At 53.0% G+C, this 17336-nt stretch overlaps 1 protein-coding gene across 7 annotated transcripts in view; it reads left to right on the top strand.

The window, feature by feature from the left end:
• PTPRU (protein tyrosine phosphatase receptor type U) overlaps window positions 1-17336 on the top strand; it is a 327477-nt gene that overhangs the window by 297690 nt on the left and 12451 nt on the right. For 6 of the 7 annotated variants that reach the window (XM_039511302.1, XM_039511300.1, XM_039511305.1 and 3 more), the window contains 4 exons: window positions 5488-5628; window positions 7676-7732; window positions 11126-11251; window positions 17008-17165. In XM_039511302.1, coding sequence (XP_039367236.1) covers window positions 5488-5628; window positions 7676-7732; window positions 11126-11251; window positions 17008-17165 — 482 coding nt within the window. The remainder of the gene's footprint in view (window positions 1-5487; window positions 5629-7675; window positions 7733-11125; window positions 11252-17007; window positions 17166-17336) is intronic. The other variant, XM_039511303.1, reaches the window with a different exon arrangement.

Here is a 17336-nt window from a genome sequence, read left to right as displayed (position 1 = left end):
CCCCCCTTTTCTCAGGCGGGGGAAGGAAACCCATTATGCACAGAAGTCACTTGCCACAGCACAAGCTGAAGTGACACACGGTGTTGTTGCAAACGTGTCTGACAAAAGAGCAGCCGAAGGAAGGCGCAGGCAATACTGAAAGCGAAAGCTGCCGAGGTGTCACCGGGATGAGGTGGGAAGTGGAGAATGGGTAGCCACCGTCTCGCAAGGCACTTCGCGTCTGGTGAAGAGCTCCTTCGAGGAGGCGGAAAGAGGCACTTGCATCTCGAGAGAGACGCCTTCCGGGGGCGTGAGAGTGCGTGTTCAGTGCTCGAGCGGCTGCTCGGGAGCAGCGGGAGCGAGTGTTGCTGTTACTTAGATCGCGAGGCGGGCGAGCAATGAGAAGGCTGTTGGCAGCTGTGGGAGAGGAGAGCCATGACCCTCGGGCAGAGGTTCATGGCTTCCAAGGCCGGAAAGGACCATTGTGATATCCAGGCAAACTGCTGCACAACACAGACCAAAGAACTTCCCCCCAACATCCCTAGTGTTACAACAGTGGTCCCCAAACTGTGGGGCGCTCCCCCCTGGGGGGCACAGAGGAACGTTCGGGGAGTGTGGGGGGGATTGGGCCAGCCCCCACGGGAGGTGGGGAGGGAGCGTCACCCAGCCCTCCTCTGCCCCCAGCTCCACTCTGGCCCCATCCTGGGTCCCTGGCTCTGCTCCCAGCCCCGGGTCCTGACCACGGCTCAGCCCCCAGCTGCGGCCCTGGGCACGGCTTGGTCCCTAGCCCCGGCCCCTGGCTCCCGACTGTGGCTCCTGGGGGGCACAGATAGATTCCATTATTTGGGGGGGGGCAAGACAGAAAAAGTTTGGGGGCCACTGTTTTAGAAAAATGTCCAACCTTGATTTAAAAATTGTCAAGAATCCATCACAACCCTTGGTGAATTGTTGCAATGGTTAATTCCCCTCACTGTTAAAAATGTAGGTCTTATTTCCAGGCTGAATGTGTCTAGCTTCAACGTCCAGCTGTTGGATCGTGTTAGACCTTTCCTTGCTAGAGTGAAGAGCCCATTATTAAATATTTCTTCTCCGCGTAGGTACTTACAGACTATAATCCAGTCATCCCTTAGCCTTCTCTTTGGTAAACTAAATAGATTGAGCTCCTGGAGTCTATCACCGTAAGGCAGATTTTCTAATCCTTTAATCATTCTCGTGTCTCTTCTCTGAACCCTCTCACAGGATTCTTGCAATGGTCACACCAGAGGTAACATAACCTCTCTGCTCTTCTGTCCAATTTCCCTGTTTATGCATCTCAGGATTGCCCTTGCTTTTTTGGCCACAGCAGCACCCTGGGAGCTCATGTTCAGCTGGTTGTTCACCGCCACCCCCGAAATCTATTGTCTTCCATGGAGCTGTGGTGGTTTTTATCCCAGCTGAGGATCTGGGGCTATATTAGCATTTAACAAGATTCCCTAAATATTAGAGTTGGCCAGAAAAATCCCAATGGGACACATCAGAATGTGATGATTAATTGAACTTGAAACGTTTCAATTTCAACTGAGTTCCCATGGCAACCAGGTCAAGAAACCTCCAGGCTTCCAGGGTCTGCAGCTCTGGGGCAGCCAGCCAGGCAGACTGTCCTGACATCAGGAGCCCCAGGGCTCCCAAGATCTCCAGCTCCATTCCCCTTCACGGAGAATTTAAAAATGTTTGGTTTTCTTTCCGTATCGCAGTGGTAACCAACTCTCGAAATATCAAAATCCTCCACAAAACAGAATGACTTTCTCCACGCAGCTCTACCAGACACCTGGTAACTACTGTCATGAGGTTTATCCTGTCTCAGCCCCGTAACTTGTATTTACGCTCATTATTAGTGGCGAAATTCAGCCTTAACCACAAGGCGCTCCTGAGTTTTCCTCCACTCTGCTGAGCCATACGGTCTTCAAACGGTCCCAGCTCTCAGCCGCTCCCAGCCTAGGTTGGACGTAGACTGGTGTGAACTAGAATGAAAAAGCTCCATATTGCATAATCCTGGAAGCTAAGCAGTACCCTGGTTGGAGCTAGATAGCCCTGATCCAACAAGGTGCTTAAGCATGTGCTTAACTTTAAGCACAGGTCATCCCATTGACTTCAGTGGAATTACCGACACACTTGGGTAGGCACAGACAAGGCCTAGAAGCGTAAAGTCTCGTTTTTCATGTTTCTGTGCCCAGTTAAATGGCTCCATGCCAGCAGCCGACTTGTTTACGCGGTATGGAATCCTTGGGCACTGTGGAAATGTACGACACGGACATTAGCTGAAACTTCTTCCTCTGGAGAGGCAACGGTGCTAGAGACCCTCACTTCTGCCCCACACAGCTCCTGGTTTCTGGGATCCCCCAGCTTTTGCTATGGGTGTAATCAGGCTAGAAACTTGTGGTCAGAGGACAGTAGGCGAGAATTTGCACCATGATTTCCTTTCCCTACAAGCTCCATGCTCTCCTTCTCTCCGTGTCCGGTTGTGGGCGTTTGGTTTGCTTTTTTATTTTTTAGAGCAGGGCTTCTCAGACTTCTTTTGCTGGAACTCCCTTTGAGCACATTTCAGGCTGTGACACCACCACCCCATACTGTGACACCCTTATTTTGGTGCTGCTGCTGGCAGCAGCACTGCCTGCGGAATTGGACGTCTGACCAGCAACCGCCGCTTCCAACACCCTCCTACAATAGTCTTGCAACCCCCTTCTGGGTCGGGTTTGAGAAACACTGTTTTAAAAGGACTCATTTTAAGAAAGCTGTTTCAGACGCAAAGGTCCATCTCTGAAATGATCATCTCCTCCCTCCGTTTTTGAAAATTCACCCGGGGCTTAAGGCAGCAGACGTTAATCAAGCCCAGATCCCCTGGGGGGCAGGGAGATTGCCTGGAAAAACAAGGCTCAAGGAGAAATCCAAAGGCGCAAAGATGTTCTGTGAGTGCTGAGAATTTGTCGCTTGTGCGCAGAGTGTTGTTTCAAGGGTCCTTTAGTGGGGGTGGAGAACCAGCGAACAAGAGCTAGACAACACTCCACTGTCTGTCCTCTCTCTCGCCAGGTGCCCCGAAAAGCACTTGCTGCTTTTGAAGTGTTAACAAGCAGCGCGGTTTCCTTTGGAGCGGGGTCTTTTTTTTCACCCTCAGAAAATGTTTGCAAGTAGCAAAGCCTCAGAGGTGTCTTGCCTCTAAGCGTCCCTCCAACCCCCAGAGAGATTACAGCCTCGGGAGAGCAAAACTGAGAGGCACTTTCGTTCTGAGCCCCTCTTACGCCGAGTGTGTAACTTTCTGGGGGGAAAAAAATCCACTGGGCGGACATTTCTCGTGCTGGTGCTTGGATTAGAGGTGATTCCTCCCCCTCCCCCCCTGCAGCGAGGTGAATAAAACTCTATGTTTGAGAGATCTGAGGGTGAAAAGTGTCGTCCCCCCAAGGGACGTCAAGGTGCTGAGATAACGTAAAGATGCATTTTTAAACCATTCGGCTTGCTGGAGCCGAACCCCGAATGAGGACAAGGGCCTTGGGCATCTCGGGCCTCATTCTCGCATCGCTTGCATTCATGTCCCTCTGTTAACTTCTGATTTCCAGCAGCATGAAGGAGATCTGAATCGGGCTCCTCACTCCTGGTTCTCCAGTGCGATCATGCCCTTGTGTTGCCCCCGAAAGTGGAGCTGGGCACTGAGAATGCCCTGGCCTGGCGGAGCTCCCGGCTGGCACAGAGCCACCCTGCCCAGCTCCTGCGCCACCCCCAACACTTACACGTGGCCCAGCGTAAGATGTGTGTGCGCGTTGGGGCAGGCGGGCACAAGGGAGAGTGGCGCCCGTTGTGTGCCACACTTCGCTACGCCCAGCTGCCCGCAGTCCCTTGGGAGTGTCACCAGCGGGCGTGAGCAACCCTTGCCGGGGCTCAGACCTGCCCTGAGAGCCAGGTTCCCCGTTGCCCCTAAAGTGCTGAGAAGAAGCTTGACAAAGCAGAGAAAACAGGTCCTTGGGCCAGATCCCCAGCTGGTGTAAATCAACACAGCTCCACTGAAGTCCATAGAGCCTCCTGATTGATATCAGCTGAGGATCTGGCCCCTGTTGCTTATTTACCTGTACAAGAAGCCATCCTGATTGGGCAACCTTCAATATGTGCAAACCTTTCGGTCCTGATTCTGCTCTCCCACGCTCCGGTGTAAATCAGGAGTGGCTCCATGAATCTGCTCTCCCACGCACCGGTGTAAATCAGGGGTGGCTCCATGAATCTGCTCTCCCACGCTCCAGTGTAAATCAGGGGTGGCTCCATGAATCTGCTCTCCCACGCTCCGGTGTAAATCAGGGGTGGCTCCATGAATCTGCTCTCCCACGCTCTGGTGTAAATCAGGAGTAGCTCCATGAATCTGCTCTCCCACGCTGCGGTGTAAATCGGGGCGGCTCCATGAATCTGCTCTCCCACGCTGCGGTGTAAATCAGGGGCGGCTCCATGAATCTGCTCTCCCACGCTGCGGTGTAAATCAGGGGTGGCTCCATGAATCTGCTCTCCCACGCGCCGGTGTAAATCAGGGGTGGCTCCATGAATCTGCTCTCCCACGCGCCGGTGTAAATCAGGGGTGGCTCCATGAATCTGCTCTCCCACGCGCCGGCGTAAATCAGGGGTGGCTCCATGAATCTGCTCTCGCACACTCCGGTGTAGATCGGGAGTGGCTCCATGAAATCAGTGACGTTAAAGCAATGTAGGCGTAGCTGAGATCCGAGTCGGGCCTTCGAGTGCAGCTCCGCTCCACTTTACGAGAACACCCTGCTCCCCTACGTTGCTGAGTTTTCTTGGTCCCCTGAGCAGTTGTTTCAGACAAACCCCAGGGTCCAGTGGGTCTCATTCTCCTCTTCCTTGCACCAGTTCCCCACTGTGTAGCTCCTTTGGCTTCAATGGAGCTACTCCTGATTTACACCAGCGTAGGCAAGGTGGGGAATCAGGGCTAGGGAGTTCTCAGGTTGTCGCAAGGATCCAATGGGCTTGGTTTTCTTTCCCTACTGGTACTGCAGGGCGAAAGGCACAGTCGGAACATTGGCTCCGTTCTCCGTCTGCAGCCTGCCTCACGGGGCCCAGGTTTCGCAGCCCCATCCAAAAACGGATGCTCTCTGCATCACGCTACCTGCTGCACAGAGCTAGCTGGTCAGCTTCCCTATGCAACACACGGCTCTGTTCGCTGCATGGGGGTTTGAGGCCCGGTCCGATGCCCACTGCGGTCAGTAGGGTCCCATCAGTGAATTGAATCAGAGGATCAGGCCTTTGAGACGGCGCTATTCATTGGCCAGGACATTCCCGCCACAGATCTCTGCGCCGGGTGTAGTCTGGGAGGTGCAAGGAGCCTGCAGTAAAGCTGGGGCCTGATCTCCAGCATCTCAGCCTTAGCCCCAAAACCATCCTTGCCCTTTCGCTCTTTACTTCCACCCCCACCCCACCGTGCTCTGTGTTGCTTTAAGGAGCTCACGTGGTCCCCTCCACTCTGTGCTTGCTCCCCTTCAGAGCTACACCAAGAGCGCGGCCTTCGTCGTCACCCTGCACCCTCTGCAGAACACCACCGCCGACTTCTGGAGACTGGTGTACGACTACGGCTGCACCTCCATCGTCATGCTCAACCAGCTCAACCAGTCCAACTCCGCCTGGGTGAGTGGCACCGACGCACCCCCCCACATCGCCCCGGCCCTGCCGCTGGCCCTTGCGGCGAGTCTGGGTTTCTGCGGGCCTGGGTCATTGCATTCCTCCCACCGAAACACCACTACAGCTTCAGTTGTTATTGTTGGTGTAACCTCCCTACCCCCGCCCTCCCCAGTGGGGTCACTAGCGAGGATTACACCTAGGACCACTAGCTCCCAAATGCAGGCCTTTGGCCTGCCTCCCTGGGCCCGGCGTGTCCTCATGCTCTCTGCAACATGCTACTTGCTGCACAGAGCTAGCTGGTCAGCTTCCCTGTGCAGCACACAGAATAGGGAAGCTAAAGCCTAAACTCATGAGCTGGGTACAGCAGTAAGCAGCTCTCCTCAGTGAATCAGCCTTGGGGGATGGGGAGTCTGGCACTTCCTTAGCCATCGTATTACATTGGTATTACAGCACCCCAACCAAGATCCGGGCCCTGTTGTTTTGGGCATGGGACACACACATGGAAAGAGCACACAAGCTGAATAGACAAGGGGAAGGGTGCGAGAAAGGAACTGTATTTATCCTCATTTTATCGACGGGGCACTGAGGCACAGAGAGATTCAGTGATCTGCCCAAGTTTCACGCGTGGAGTCTGTGGCAAATCTGGGAAGTGAGCTGAGCACTGACATCCATTCCAAAGCAGTACCCACAAGACCACCCTTCTCCTCCAAGGAGATATGGCTTTCTTCTTCATTCCCTACCCTCAGCTGTTGGGTGGTGTTCCTGTGTGCTGTCAGCCAGCTGTTCCACCCCAGAGGAAGTCGCATTCCAAACCCTACACACTCACCTGTAATTCTACCAAGAGCTTTCGAGGATTGCAAATGTTGCTTTTTAAATTGATACTCTCTAATAACGACCTTCCTGTGGGTTTAACAGTATGAATTTGCCATACCAGGTGGGATTTGGTATCCATTACATAGCCACCGTAGAGAGGGGACCAAATAGTACCCTTGGGATAGGAGGCAGCATTTGAACCGTTCCCGGTGTACCAACCCCTACAGGGATTCCTAGAACATTCCTGCCGAGGCCAGAGCAGATTTAAGAGCCCATTACAGGTCTGTAATGTTAATTCGATGAGGAAACTTACTGGATTTTTACATAAAATTAGCATTATAGACTCTTAATGGATGTCTGGAGAAGACTTCATTAACCGGATTGTTTTATGAGTCGAAATCAGACACTTAATGTAAATGACCCAAAACTGCAGTTGTAATGTTCACAGGAAATAGGCAGATGAATGGAATAAATGGCCCCAAATGAAGTTCTACCTTCCTTTGTCTGACACTTGCGCTGAGCTAAATAGGCAGGTAAAATATTTATAGATCGATAGGTCGACAATCTATCTCTATAGCTGATCATCTCTCTCTCTCTCTATTATATATAGCTATATACTATGTATTATATAGTATACAATGTTCCTATTTTTTTCTCTGAAGAGGGGCACTGCATCCACAGGGTCCTTGCAGGAGGGACGTTAATATGATCTGAAATTAAGCAGAAGTAGAACACCAAGGTTGATCCTGGCAGGAGAATCTCTTAAGCTGGATTAGTTTCCTAAGGAAGGGGAATAGTGGTGAAATATTATTAATTGTTTGTAGTGCAGTAGCACCTCGGAGCCCCAGTCATGGCCCAGGCGCTAGGTGCTGTGCAAACACAGAACAAAAAGCTGGTCCCTTCCCCAAAGAATTTGCGATCTTGTTTCCTGAGTGTTGGGGATTCCATCACTCTTAGGACCATTGAGTACTGGAGGAATAGAGCGCTGCAGACCCAACTGCAGGGAGCGATCCCGCACTAGAAGGGGAAATCTGACCACAGTACGTTGTGAAATCAAATGTTCTGGCTAGCTCCGTTCTTTAGCCTGCTCTGAATCTCCCTGCTAGAGAGGAGGCGTGGGGACAGAGAGGTTAATCTCAGCTCCACTAATGCTAATACTTGGGTCTTGTAGAGCACTTTTCATCCCTGGGCCTTGAAATGCTTTACAAAGGTGGGTGAGTATCATATCTCCATTTTACAGATGGGGAAACTGAGGCACAGAAAGGGGGGAAGTGACTTTCCCAAAGTCACGCAGCAGGTCAGTGGATAGAACCCAGGTTTCCTGATCCAGTGCCTTGCCCCACGCTGCCACCCACGGTTTTCTCTGAGCTGCAGACACTTGGCACATTGCAGGATTGAGCCCTTGGAACAGCCATAGTGGGGCAGACCAATGCTCCATCTATCCCAGTATCTGTCTTCCGACATTGGCCAGTGCCAGATGCTTCAGAGGGAATGAAACGAACAGGGCAATTGTCAAGTGATCCATCCCCTGTCATCTACTCCCAGTTTCTGGCTGTCACACACTTAGGGACACCCAGAGCATGGGGTTGTCTCTCTGACCCTCTCAGCTAATAGCCGTTGATGGACCTATTCTCTATGAGCTTCTCAATTCTTTTCTGAACCCAATTATGCTTTTAGCCTCCACAACATCCCCTGGCAATGAGTTCCGCAGGTTGACAGTGTGTTGTGTGAAGAAGTACTTCCTTCTGTTTGTTTTAAACCTGCTGCCTGTTAATTTCAGTGGGTGACCCCTGGTTCTTTTGCTATGAGAAGGAGTAAAGAACGGTTCCCTATTCACTTTCTCCACACCAGTCATGGTTTTATAGACTTCGATCATATCCCCCTTAGTCGTCTCTTCCCAGGCTTTTTAATCACCCCTCAACGGAAGCTGTTCCATACCCTTTAACATTTTTGTTGCCCTTCTCTGTACTTTTTCCAGTTCTGATATATCTCTTGCACGCAGTATTCCGCGTGTGGGCAGACCATGGAATTACACACTGGCATTAGGATCGTTTCTGCCTGATCTAGCTGAGATGTCAGAGCAGTAGCAAAATGTACTTAGAATCATAGAAATGCCGGGCTGGAAAGGACCTCGAGCAGCTGTCAAGTCCAGCCCCCTGTGCTGAGGCAGGACCAAGTTAACCTCCTAGACCATCGCAGACAGGTGGTTTGTCCAACAATCTCCAATGACTAGGACTGGGGATTGGTCCTGCTTTGAGCAGGGGGTGGGACTAGATGACCTCTTGAGGTCTCTTCCAACCCTGGTATTCTGTGATTCTATGACTCCACAACCTCCTGAGAAGCCTGTTCCAGAGCCTAACTCCCCTTCTAGTTACAGTTTTTCCTATTATCTAACCTAAATTTCCCTGGCTGCACCCTGAGCCCATTACTTCTTGTCCTGTGGACATGGAGAACAACTGATCCCCACCCCCACTCAGTCTTCTACAGTAGGGAAGATTTGTAGACGCTAGTGGCTGCAAAAATGTCTGCCTGTGGCGGAGGACAGGGACTTGTGTGCACAACGGTGTATGTTGCACGTGCAATTCCATTTACATGTGCGCACACGCATTATGGGGGAAATGTGAGCGCACGTTTCCAAATCTGGCCCTCTAAAGACACTGACGTATTATGGAGTTAATCCCTCCGCCGCCGGCCCATCCAGGCCTGGCTTCTGCAGTCGGAGTCCATAATGCCAGCCCATTCCAAAGCCAGAGGAATTCCAGGCATGGCGTTAGGGAGGGACTGGGACAGGAGCGGGGACAGCATTTCTGCTTCCCCATCTCCTCCCTTTGCTTCGTTCCCAGCATCTCACGGCTCCCTTGGGCACAAGCCCCCAGCTCAGCTCTGCAGGTGCCCATACGTCTCCCCCCTCCCCGCTTTGCTCCCCATTTCAGCCCCACCCTGCATTGCCAGCGGCTCTCCCACACTGTCTCCTCTCCTCTGAGCAAGGCCAGCCTAGCCTCCAGGGTGTGCAGGGTGTACCTTCCCCTGGTGCATTCTACCTGCCGTATTCCTTCCTTGCACCCCTCTGCCGTCTCTCGGGCTGGTTCTTCACCGGCGTCCATGTGCTGGCTTTCATATGTTTACCAGTTTAAGACCAACAGCTAATAAATCAGCCTTTACACTAGGCAGCTTTGAGAGGTGACTTAGAGGGTAAATCCTTCGCTTGAACTATGGCTTGCTGAAAGAAGTTTTAATATCCAAATTATAGCTCTGTGTCTAGAAGGCTTAGAGATCACGGAGATTGATAGCCCCTATTAATAGCCAATTATTTCTCAAACACATTTGCCATGCAGTTAGGCCCAGGCCGTCGGCCGGACTGAAATGCTAAATGTTCTGTTAAAGTGCAGTGACAAACATCGTATATTTTCTATTGATGTCGGCTCCCCGGCTGGCGTGGTGTGAAAACAATCGCATCCACGACCCTCGAATTGAGCAATACATCAAGTGCGCTCCTGGGCGCGAGAGAGAACAATGCCAGGCGGCCTTGCCAGCAGCCAGTCCCCCCCGGAACATCTGCCCTGCCTGGCCATTGTGGTGGTTTCTGAGCCGGGATCTGCTTTTCCCCGCCGTGGGAGGAGGTGCAGAACTGAAGAGGGTGACCAAGGATCTGGGAAGGCTTTGATCTGACGTCTGCATTGCAGTCCGAGGGGTGGCTGCAGTGCGTGTAGAGATACCGGAGCTAGCTTAGAGCTCGCGAGCTCGAGGAACAATAGGCAAGCTGTGGCAGCCCAGGCTAGCCGCCCAAGCGCATGCCCAGGCATTCAGGCAGCCTGTGACGATTCAGCTTTGCTGCTCCTGTAGCCATGCTAGCTAGGTCAAAGCCAGCTCAGGCGTGTCTACATGAGCTGCAGATACCTGGAGTCGGCCCCAGTATAGTCCATGGCAAAGCTCCCTTTGATTTCAGGGAGATAAAATCCAAAATGACACATGGCCATCCAGGGGCGGCTGTAGGCATTTTGCCGCCCCAAGCACGGCAGGCAGGCTGCCTTCGGCGCCATGCCTGTGGAGGGTCCGCTGGTCCCATGGCTTGGGCGGATCTCCTGCAGGCGTGTCCTCGCGGCGACCAGCAGAGCACCCCCAGTGGCTTGCTGCCCCAAGCACGCGCTTGGTGTGCTGGGGCCTGGAGCCGCCCCTGTGGCCATCGCTCAGGGCCTGGCTCTCCCGTCCTCCTGCCCGTACTTCCACTGAAGCCAGTGGACTGCAGGCTCAGCCCCACGCCGCTGGGGTGGGAGCAGAGGTGAGGCTAACCTTGCTCCAGCGGGCAGTGCTGCGTGACCCCACCCAGCAGACTTCTCGCAGGCGACGTCTGGAGAGGACCACGGGGGTGTAAACGAGGGCAGGTTCTGACCTTTGACCTATCGGTATAGCGAGGTCAGCTCCATCCAGCAATGTGCTGCGGATAGCATGGGCAGTGTTTGCGCTCCATGGCCTGTGCTAAGCACCCTAGTGCCGCGTCCCACAGCTGGTGCCCGGTGTCGTGTCTTCGTGCCTGGGGACCTTGCACTGTGCCCCTGGGCCACATGCCAGAGCCCCATGTCCCTGTGCAGCACCCTGTGTCCCCCGCCCCCGCATGGTGCCCCTGCGTGATGCCCTCCGCCGCGCCCGCCTGCGTGTCACACACCGTTGTGTCTCTCTCCTCTCTCTGCAGCCCTGCTTACAGTACTGGCCGGAGCCAGGGCTCCAGCAGTATGGGCCCATAGAAGTGGAGTATGTTTCCCGATCAGCGGATGAGGATTTCGTTGCTCGCCTCTTCCGGGTGCAGAACATCACACGGGTGAGAAGGGGGGCGCATCCGGTTGTCATGCCAGGGTGCTGTAGTGTGGGGATGGGAGGGGGGTGTTAGCTGAGCTAAAGATATTCACCTTTCCAAGAGGATCGCTCAGCCTGGAGCTCCAGGCTGTACCCTGCAGCAGGGGAGGGAGCTCCCGAGTGACTGGAGAGACTGCACCAGCTGGATGCTGAAGCCAACCCCTGAGTGAGGGAATTCACTGTGTTTTCAAGAGCACAAAAAAGAGGAGAAGGCGGCAAATCCAGATGCCATGTGCACATCCAGCCCCAGAAATGCTGCCCTTAGAAATACGCCCCCTTCCCCCAGAGAGCGGCCTTATGTAGCTGGGTAATTTCACTTGAATACTGAGTTAAATGACCCCTTAGCTGGTGGCGTGGCATTCTGCCACTAGACTTCTCCTGACTGTTACATAAGCCCCCGTGAGTCCCCAGCCCTCTCCTGCTGACAAAGCGTCCCTCGTGAAGACCAGCCAAAGCCTTCTGGAGTGTCTGTCTCCTTGCAGCCGGTCTGTTCAAACAGAGGGGAGCTGCAGGCTGGAATCAAACTTAGAAGCAGGTCCCACTTCTGGCCAAACGCCCATTTGTTTCAGTGGGAGCCGCATCAGACGCTTAACCAGGAAGGGAGGGACTCTCACCCACTGGACTAGGAGCTTCTCTGTGAACGTGGCCAGCGCTGGGTTATTCACAATGACCACATTCCCACTAAGAGTTGGCCGACGCGAACGTATAGTTCCCGACAAGCTGGGATGTGAATCTACCCCACACTCTCCCAACTGTCGTGTGCGCCCGGCTGATGCACATGAACTGTTTGTTAATGCGCTTCTAGCTAGTCCTCTCTCAAAGAGAGAAGTGTGTGTGTTTGTGTGTGTCCGTCTGCGCATCAGCAGGGTGCACACGGACAGAACGCTGCAGGCTAGTGGGGGGGAGATGCCCACCCCGCTTGCCATGATCTGGTTGTGTAGACGAGCCCTTAGCCACTTGGCATTGCTCTGTAAAGGGCCTTAAAGGGGGGAAAAGTAATTTAAAAGTGACGAGTTTGCATCTGAACTCAGACCCATCTCTGTGCATTAGGGGAAGGGCTTTCTGGTCCCAGCTGGTGGTCAGGTTATGCCACACCACAGAGACGGAGAGCCCCCAGAATCATTATCCTTGCTACAGTGGGACCGGCAGAACAGAGCTGCTTCCCTGCTAGGCTGAGAAAAAGACCACAGGGCCTTTAACGTACTTCATGTCGCTTTCGCAGTGCACCTCGGCCAGTTCTGGTCACCCTTGTGTGAAGGAAAATACAGTGACAAGATGGGCAAGGAATGGGATGGAGGGAGGGACAGGATCTTCTGGAGAGGAGATTGAGGAGAATGGGTGGATTTAACTGGGAGGGCAGGCCACGAAGAGGGGGCAGGAGTGGAATCTTTAAACTAGCAAAAGGTTCCCAAAGCACTAGGCCTTGTGCCCTGTGGGAGGTCACTGGACGGCACAGCTGGCAGGGGGGGCGTGATCCTGGGAGAAGCACTGGGGTCACGTAGGAGAAATCTTTGCCATCACTACCTGGCTGGCTGGAGTCTGATACGTGAAAAGGCTCTTGGCCAGCGCTGGGTTTCCCTTTCTGGCGGTCAGGAGGGAGATTGTCACTGCACGTGCGTTGCTTCTTGGATTGGCTCCACACTGTGTTTGTGGGTGGGGGCGGTTCTCCAAGGAAGGGGTTTTACCTCAGCCAAGGTTCAGAACTAATCTAGAGCAGACATGGCAGAGCTGGCATCGCATGGCCAGGCACTGTGCTGATTGGCACACTGCAGACAGACAGAAGAGGTCAGTGGTTGGACAGGGAGAAGGCCCCCGTGGCTGCTACTAAGGGAAGCATTGCTGCTTAGTGGATAAGGTGGGACTCCTGAGGTCCAAGTTCTGCTCCTGGCTCTCCACTGGCCTGCTGGGGGACTTTAGGTAAGTCACATCACAGCCCTGTGCCTCAGTTTCCCTTTCTGCAAAATGGGGATGATAATGCTGCCCTTCTTTGTAAAGTGCTTTGAGATCTGCTGATGAAAAACGCTAGATGAGAGCCAGATATTCTTATCATAGGCCTACACAGAGCTAGATTTACCTATGGCTACATTAAAATTTGTGATGGGTGAACTACCAGGCTTTAGGAAGAACCTTCCCCTGTGTGGAGATCATACCATAATTGCGCATTATGTGGTTTCTTGCACTTTCCTCCAAAGCATCTAGTACTGGCCATGGCTGGAGACAGGCCCGTGCATTAAAAGGCCGTCAGATCGATCTGGTCTGGCAGTTCCTCCGAGAACTGAGCAGGACCTTCGACCACAGCCCAGAAAGGATCCTAACCCTTTTTATTTTTGCCACCTGAAGGCATTTGCTCCCCTCTTCCCCCCTCGCCTCATTATTTTTCACTTTCCCCTCTTGCATTTCTGGATTCCAGCTGGAAGGAGAAAGGCTGAGATCCTGTAAGGAGGCCTGTTCTGGCCAGATTGCTGTCCTAAATCTCAGACCCAAGAAGGCTGGATAAGATTCAGAGAAGCATCCATGCTTTCCGGAGCATGTCTGAACGGACTCATTTCGAGGTCTGCCCCTTGCTAGCACTTAGCAATGTTTGGAGCAAGACCAGACCTCATTTAGCCTCTAACTTTAATGTCAGAGCCGAGCCTGCCTGACGGGCCTGGGTGCTTCAGTTGCATTTTGATGTCTCCATTTGCTGTCCTGCATAATTGGATCAGCACTGAGACAGCCCCCGACCCTCAGGCTCCTTCCTTTGCTGTACCCCAGGGCCTAGTTTTAATGGGTACCATATGTCAGCAAAATGTCCACTCCCCACCAGCACCTGTCTGGCAGGTGACTTCCAGAATAACTGCAGGCAGGTCATTAGCGGTGCTGCCTCAGTGGAAACTGACCAGTAAATGGCATGTGTCATGGGTTCCTCCCAGGGTGCCACCTGGAACTGGGGTACCACCGAGCCCTCTGTCCCACCAGCCTGGGCTCCCTCTCACACTGTGCCGCTGTGACAAGCTGCAAAGCCCTCCAAGCTTGGACTTTCACACAGGTAGGGGCACACCCAGCTGCAGTTACACGCAGGCTCTTTAACCAGCAGCCTAGGACCCCAGAGCCGTATGTCCTGCCCTGGTCAAATCTGGCCAGTATATGGGTTTAACACCCGGTCCACCTCTCCCTCAATGTGAAGAGGACCATGCACCCTTGTGGTAACCAAGCTGAGATTTTCCCCAGGCTCCTTAGTCAAACACACACTGGTTTGGATTAAAACATAAAATAAGTTTCTTAACTACAAAGGATAGATTTTAAGAGATTATAAGTGATAGCAAACAGCTCAAAGCAGATTACCTAGTAAATCAACAAAACCACAGACTGAGCTTAACATGCTAGCTAGGTGGGATATGAATTAGCAAATTTTCACCCTGAGTGATAAACAGGCTGGCAGATTCTTAAGGCACAAGCTGCCTTCGCTTTGCAGCTTGGGTTTCCCAGGTTTTCATACACAGGCTAGAAATCCCTTTAGCCTGGGACCATCACTTCCCCCTGTTCAGTCTTTGTTCCTCAGGTGTTTCCAGGTGTGGTGTTGTAGGGAGAATGAGGTACCATCATGATGTCATTTCCCCCTTTTATATCTTCTTCTCACTTTCTGGAAAGCCCTGTTGCTGTGACCTGGGTTGAACAGTTCCCACTGTGCCGTGCTGTCTCTGAGCGGTTTCTATTGTACACAGTTCCTGGGGTGATCCCTGTGCTCGTGTGCATTTCCTCAATGAGCCATTCACATTGTTTGGCCTTTTTACTGTCGTACCTGAAAGGCTGCGTGTGGGTGTTTTCATCCTCACAACGTATTTCAGTAACACATATGTAGCCAAACTTCACAATTTCACATACGACGATCGCACATACAATCCAATGAGATACTAATGTCTAGCAGATCCAGACTTTTAGAATGATACCTCGCAAGGCGCACTTTGTACAAAACATATCCGAGTTACATGACAGTGGTGAATATTGGGGTGTCAGGGTGTCACGCATGGAAGTCAACATCAGATCCTCTCCGGAACTTGCAAGCAGCCCAGGTGAAATGAGCAGCTAGGATCTTCAATCTAAACAGCGGAAAGGGCCTACTGCATTGTCGCCTCTTCCCCGGATTATCTGGGCTTAGGAAGTTGTATCATGAACTAGATGGAGCTGTTTCAAAACCCGGAACTCTGCAGTCCTGCCTGGGCTGCTTCAAAGGGAAAGCGTTTACACTAGGGAATCAAATCGGTCTGTGTGGCTGCTGCTGTGTGTGTCTGCGGGTGATCGCCGGGTGCTGCTGTGTGGAGTGGGAGAGAGCGCGTGTGGCGTGCAGTTGTGTGTGCTGCTCCAGGTCGTGTTATGTCTAAAGTGTGTGTGGGAGGGGCACATGTAACTGTGAAGCTGAGGTAGATCTGGTATTGTATGATTGTGATGCTGCTCCGTGTGGTGTGGGTGATACTGGGACCCATGTGCGTGGGTATGCTTGTGTGATTGTGTGTGTGTGTGATAGTGACACTTCTCTCTGTGTGATAGGAGAATAAATTCTCCTCTCCTGGCCCTTGGTGTAAATCCAGAAGTCAGTGGTGTTCCTGCAGCTTCACATCTGTGTAAGTGGGAGCAGAATCGAGCCTTGTGTGCACATCAGCGGGGGCAAGGCAAGCCCTACGCACTGCGCGTTGAGCTGATTTTGCCAAGTGCTGCACCGTCCTTTGGCATGTAAATATGAGATCAGCCGGTACTGCCACAGAGCAGGGTGCCAGGAGTGGGAATTCTCTGGCCCTGCTGATTATAGAACTAAGAGCAGGTGCCTGGCTCCATCCCACCTGGGTATCTAGGATCCTAGCCCAAGATCCAGCGCTGTTTGCTGGGAATCCAACAACCTGCCTTAGATTTCTCTCTCCCTTCCCTTTCACCTGCCCTCCTCCCCGTCCCATGTACTTGTTGCTGAAAACAGCAATCCCAAGTGGAGCGCCGGGCCCGGTGTTTCATTGCACAAGCCAGGCTTCATTCCCAGAGTATTTTCATCTTCTGAGTCAGAACTGAGCCCCTCATCCGTCTGGCTAAAGCCCAGGCTTACTTAGCTTTGTGCATATAAATCCTTCTCCTCCCAGAGCCTTCTAACTGCATTAGGTTGCAAAGCTAACTAGATTACTAGGGTATTAAAGAGCATTCTTACCATTCCCCACCCCCTGGCCGAATGGCTCTGTTTCAAGAGGTTTGCAGTGAACGCAGAATGAATAAATGTAGGTGCTCTCGGCCGAGTACTTACGGGGTAATCTATTGCGTCCAGCCTGGGTGGAACCCACAATGCAACAGCAGGGGTGGACTGAGGTGCATTATATGGGAAGTCTAGGATGGGGCTAGCGGCGGTCTACAGGTTAGGTTGAGGTGCACGGGCATTGCGGGGAGCCCAGGACAGGGATAGCAGGGGGTGGTACAGGTTAGGGTGAGGTGTGTTGTCAGAGCTGCGTGTGCTTGGGGGGGTTGTGACGGGAATGGCCAGGCAGTGCAAATCAGGATTGAGATGCACTAGCAGAGATGCTGGGGAGATGACTGAATAGCAAGGGATTTGGGGAGGGTGGATGGAGACTTTCCTATGCCCTGCCCATGCAAAGCCTCCCTTCCACAAGCATTGACGTGTCCCGAGCTGCCCCTTGCCCCCACTACACCCTCCAGCAGGACGTCTAGGAAGGGGGCCGTACTCACACACTGATGGGCCTTTTCTAGTTGCAGGAAGGGCACCTGATGGTCCGGCATTTCCAGTACCTGAGGTGGTCAGCGTACAGGGATACGCCAGACTCCAAGAAGTCGTTCCTGCACCTGCTGGCCCAAGTGGAGAAGTGGCAGGAGGAGAGCGGCGACGGGAGGACAGTCGTGCACTGCTTGTGAGTAGCCCCTGGAGAACAACAGCCTGCTCACCAGGGCTGGTGGCCAGCGGCTCCCGCCAGCCCACGTGCCCACAGGACTAGAGGGGAGCAACCCCCATCAGCCCACCCACCCTTAGTACTGCCCAAGGGCCCTCCTGGGCGTGAAGTCTGTGTTCTAACCAAGCCACC

This window comes from Mauremys reevesii, linkage group 23 (assembly GCF_016161935.1).
Source record: "Mauremys reevesii isolate NIE-2019 linkage group 23, ASM1616193v1, whole genome shotgun sequence".
NCBI lineage: Eukaryota > Metazoa > Chordata > Testudines > Geoemydidae > Mauremys > Mauremys reevesii.
The sequence above is the reverse complement of the archived record's forward strand: the minus strand, read 5'-3'. Positions and strand labels throughout refer to the sequence as shown.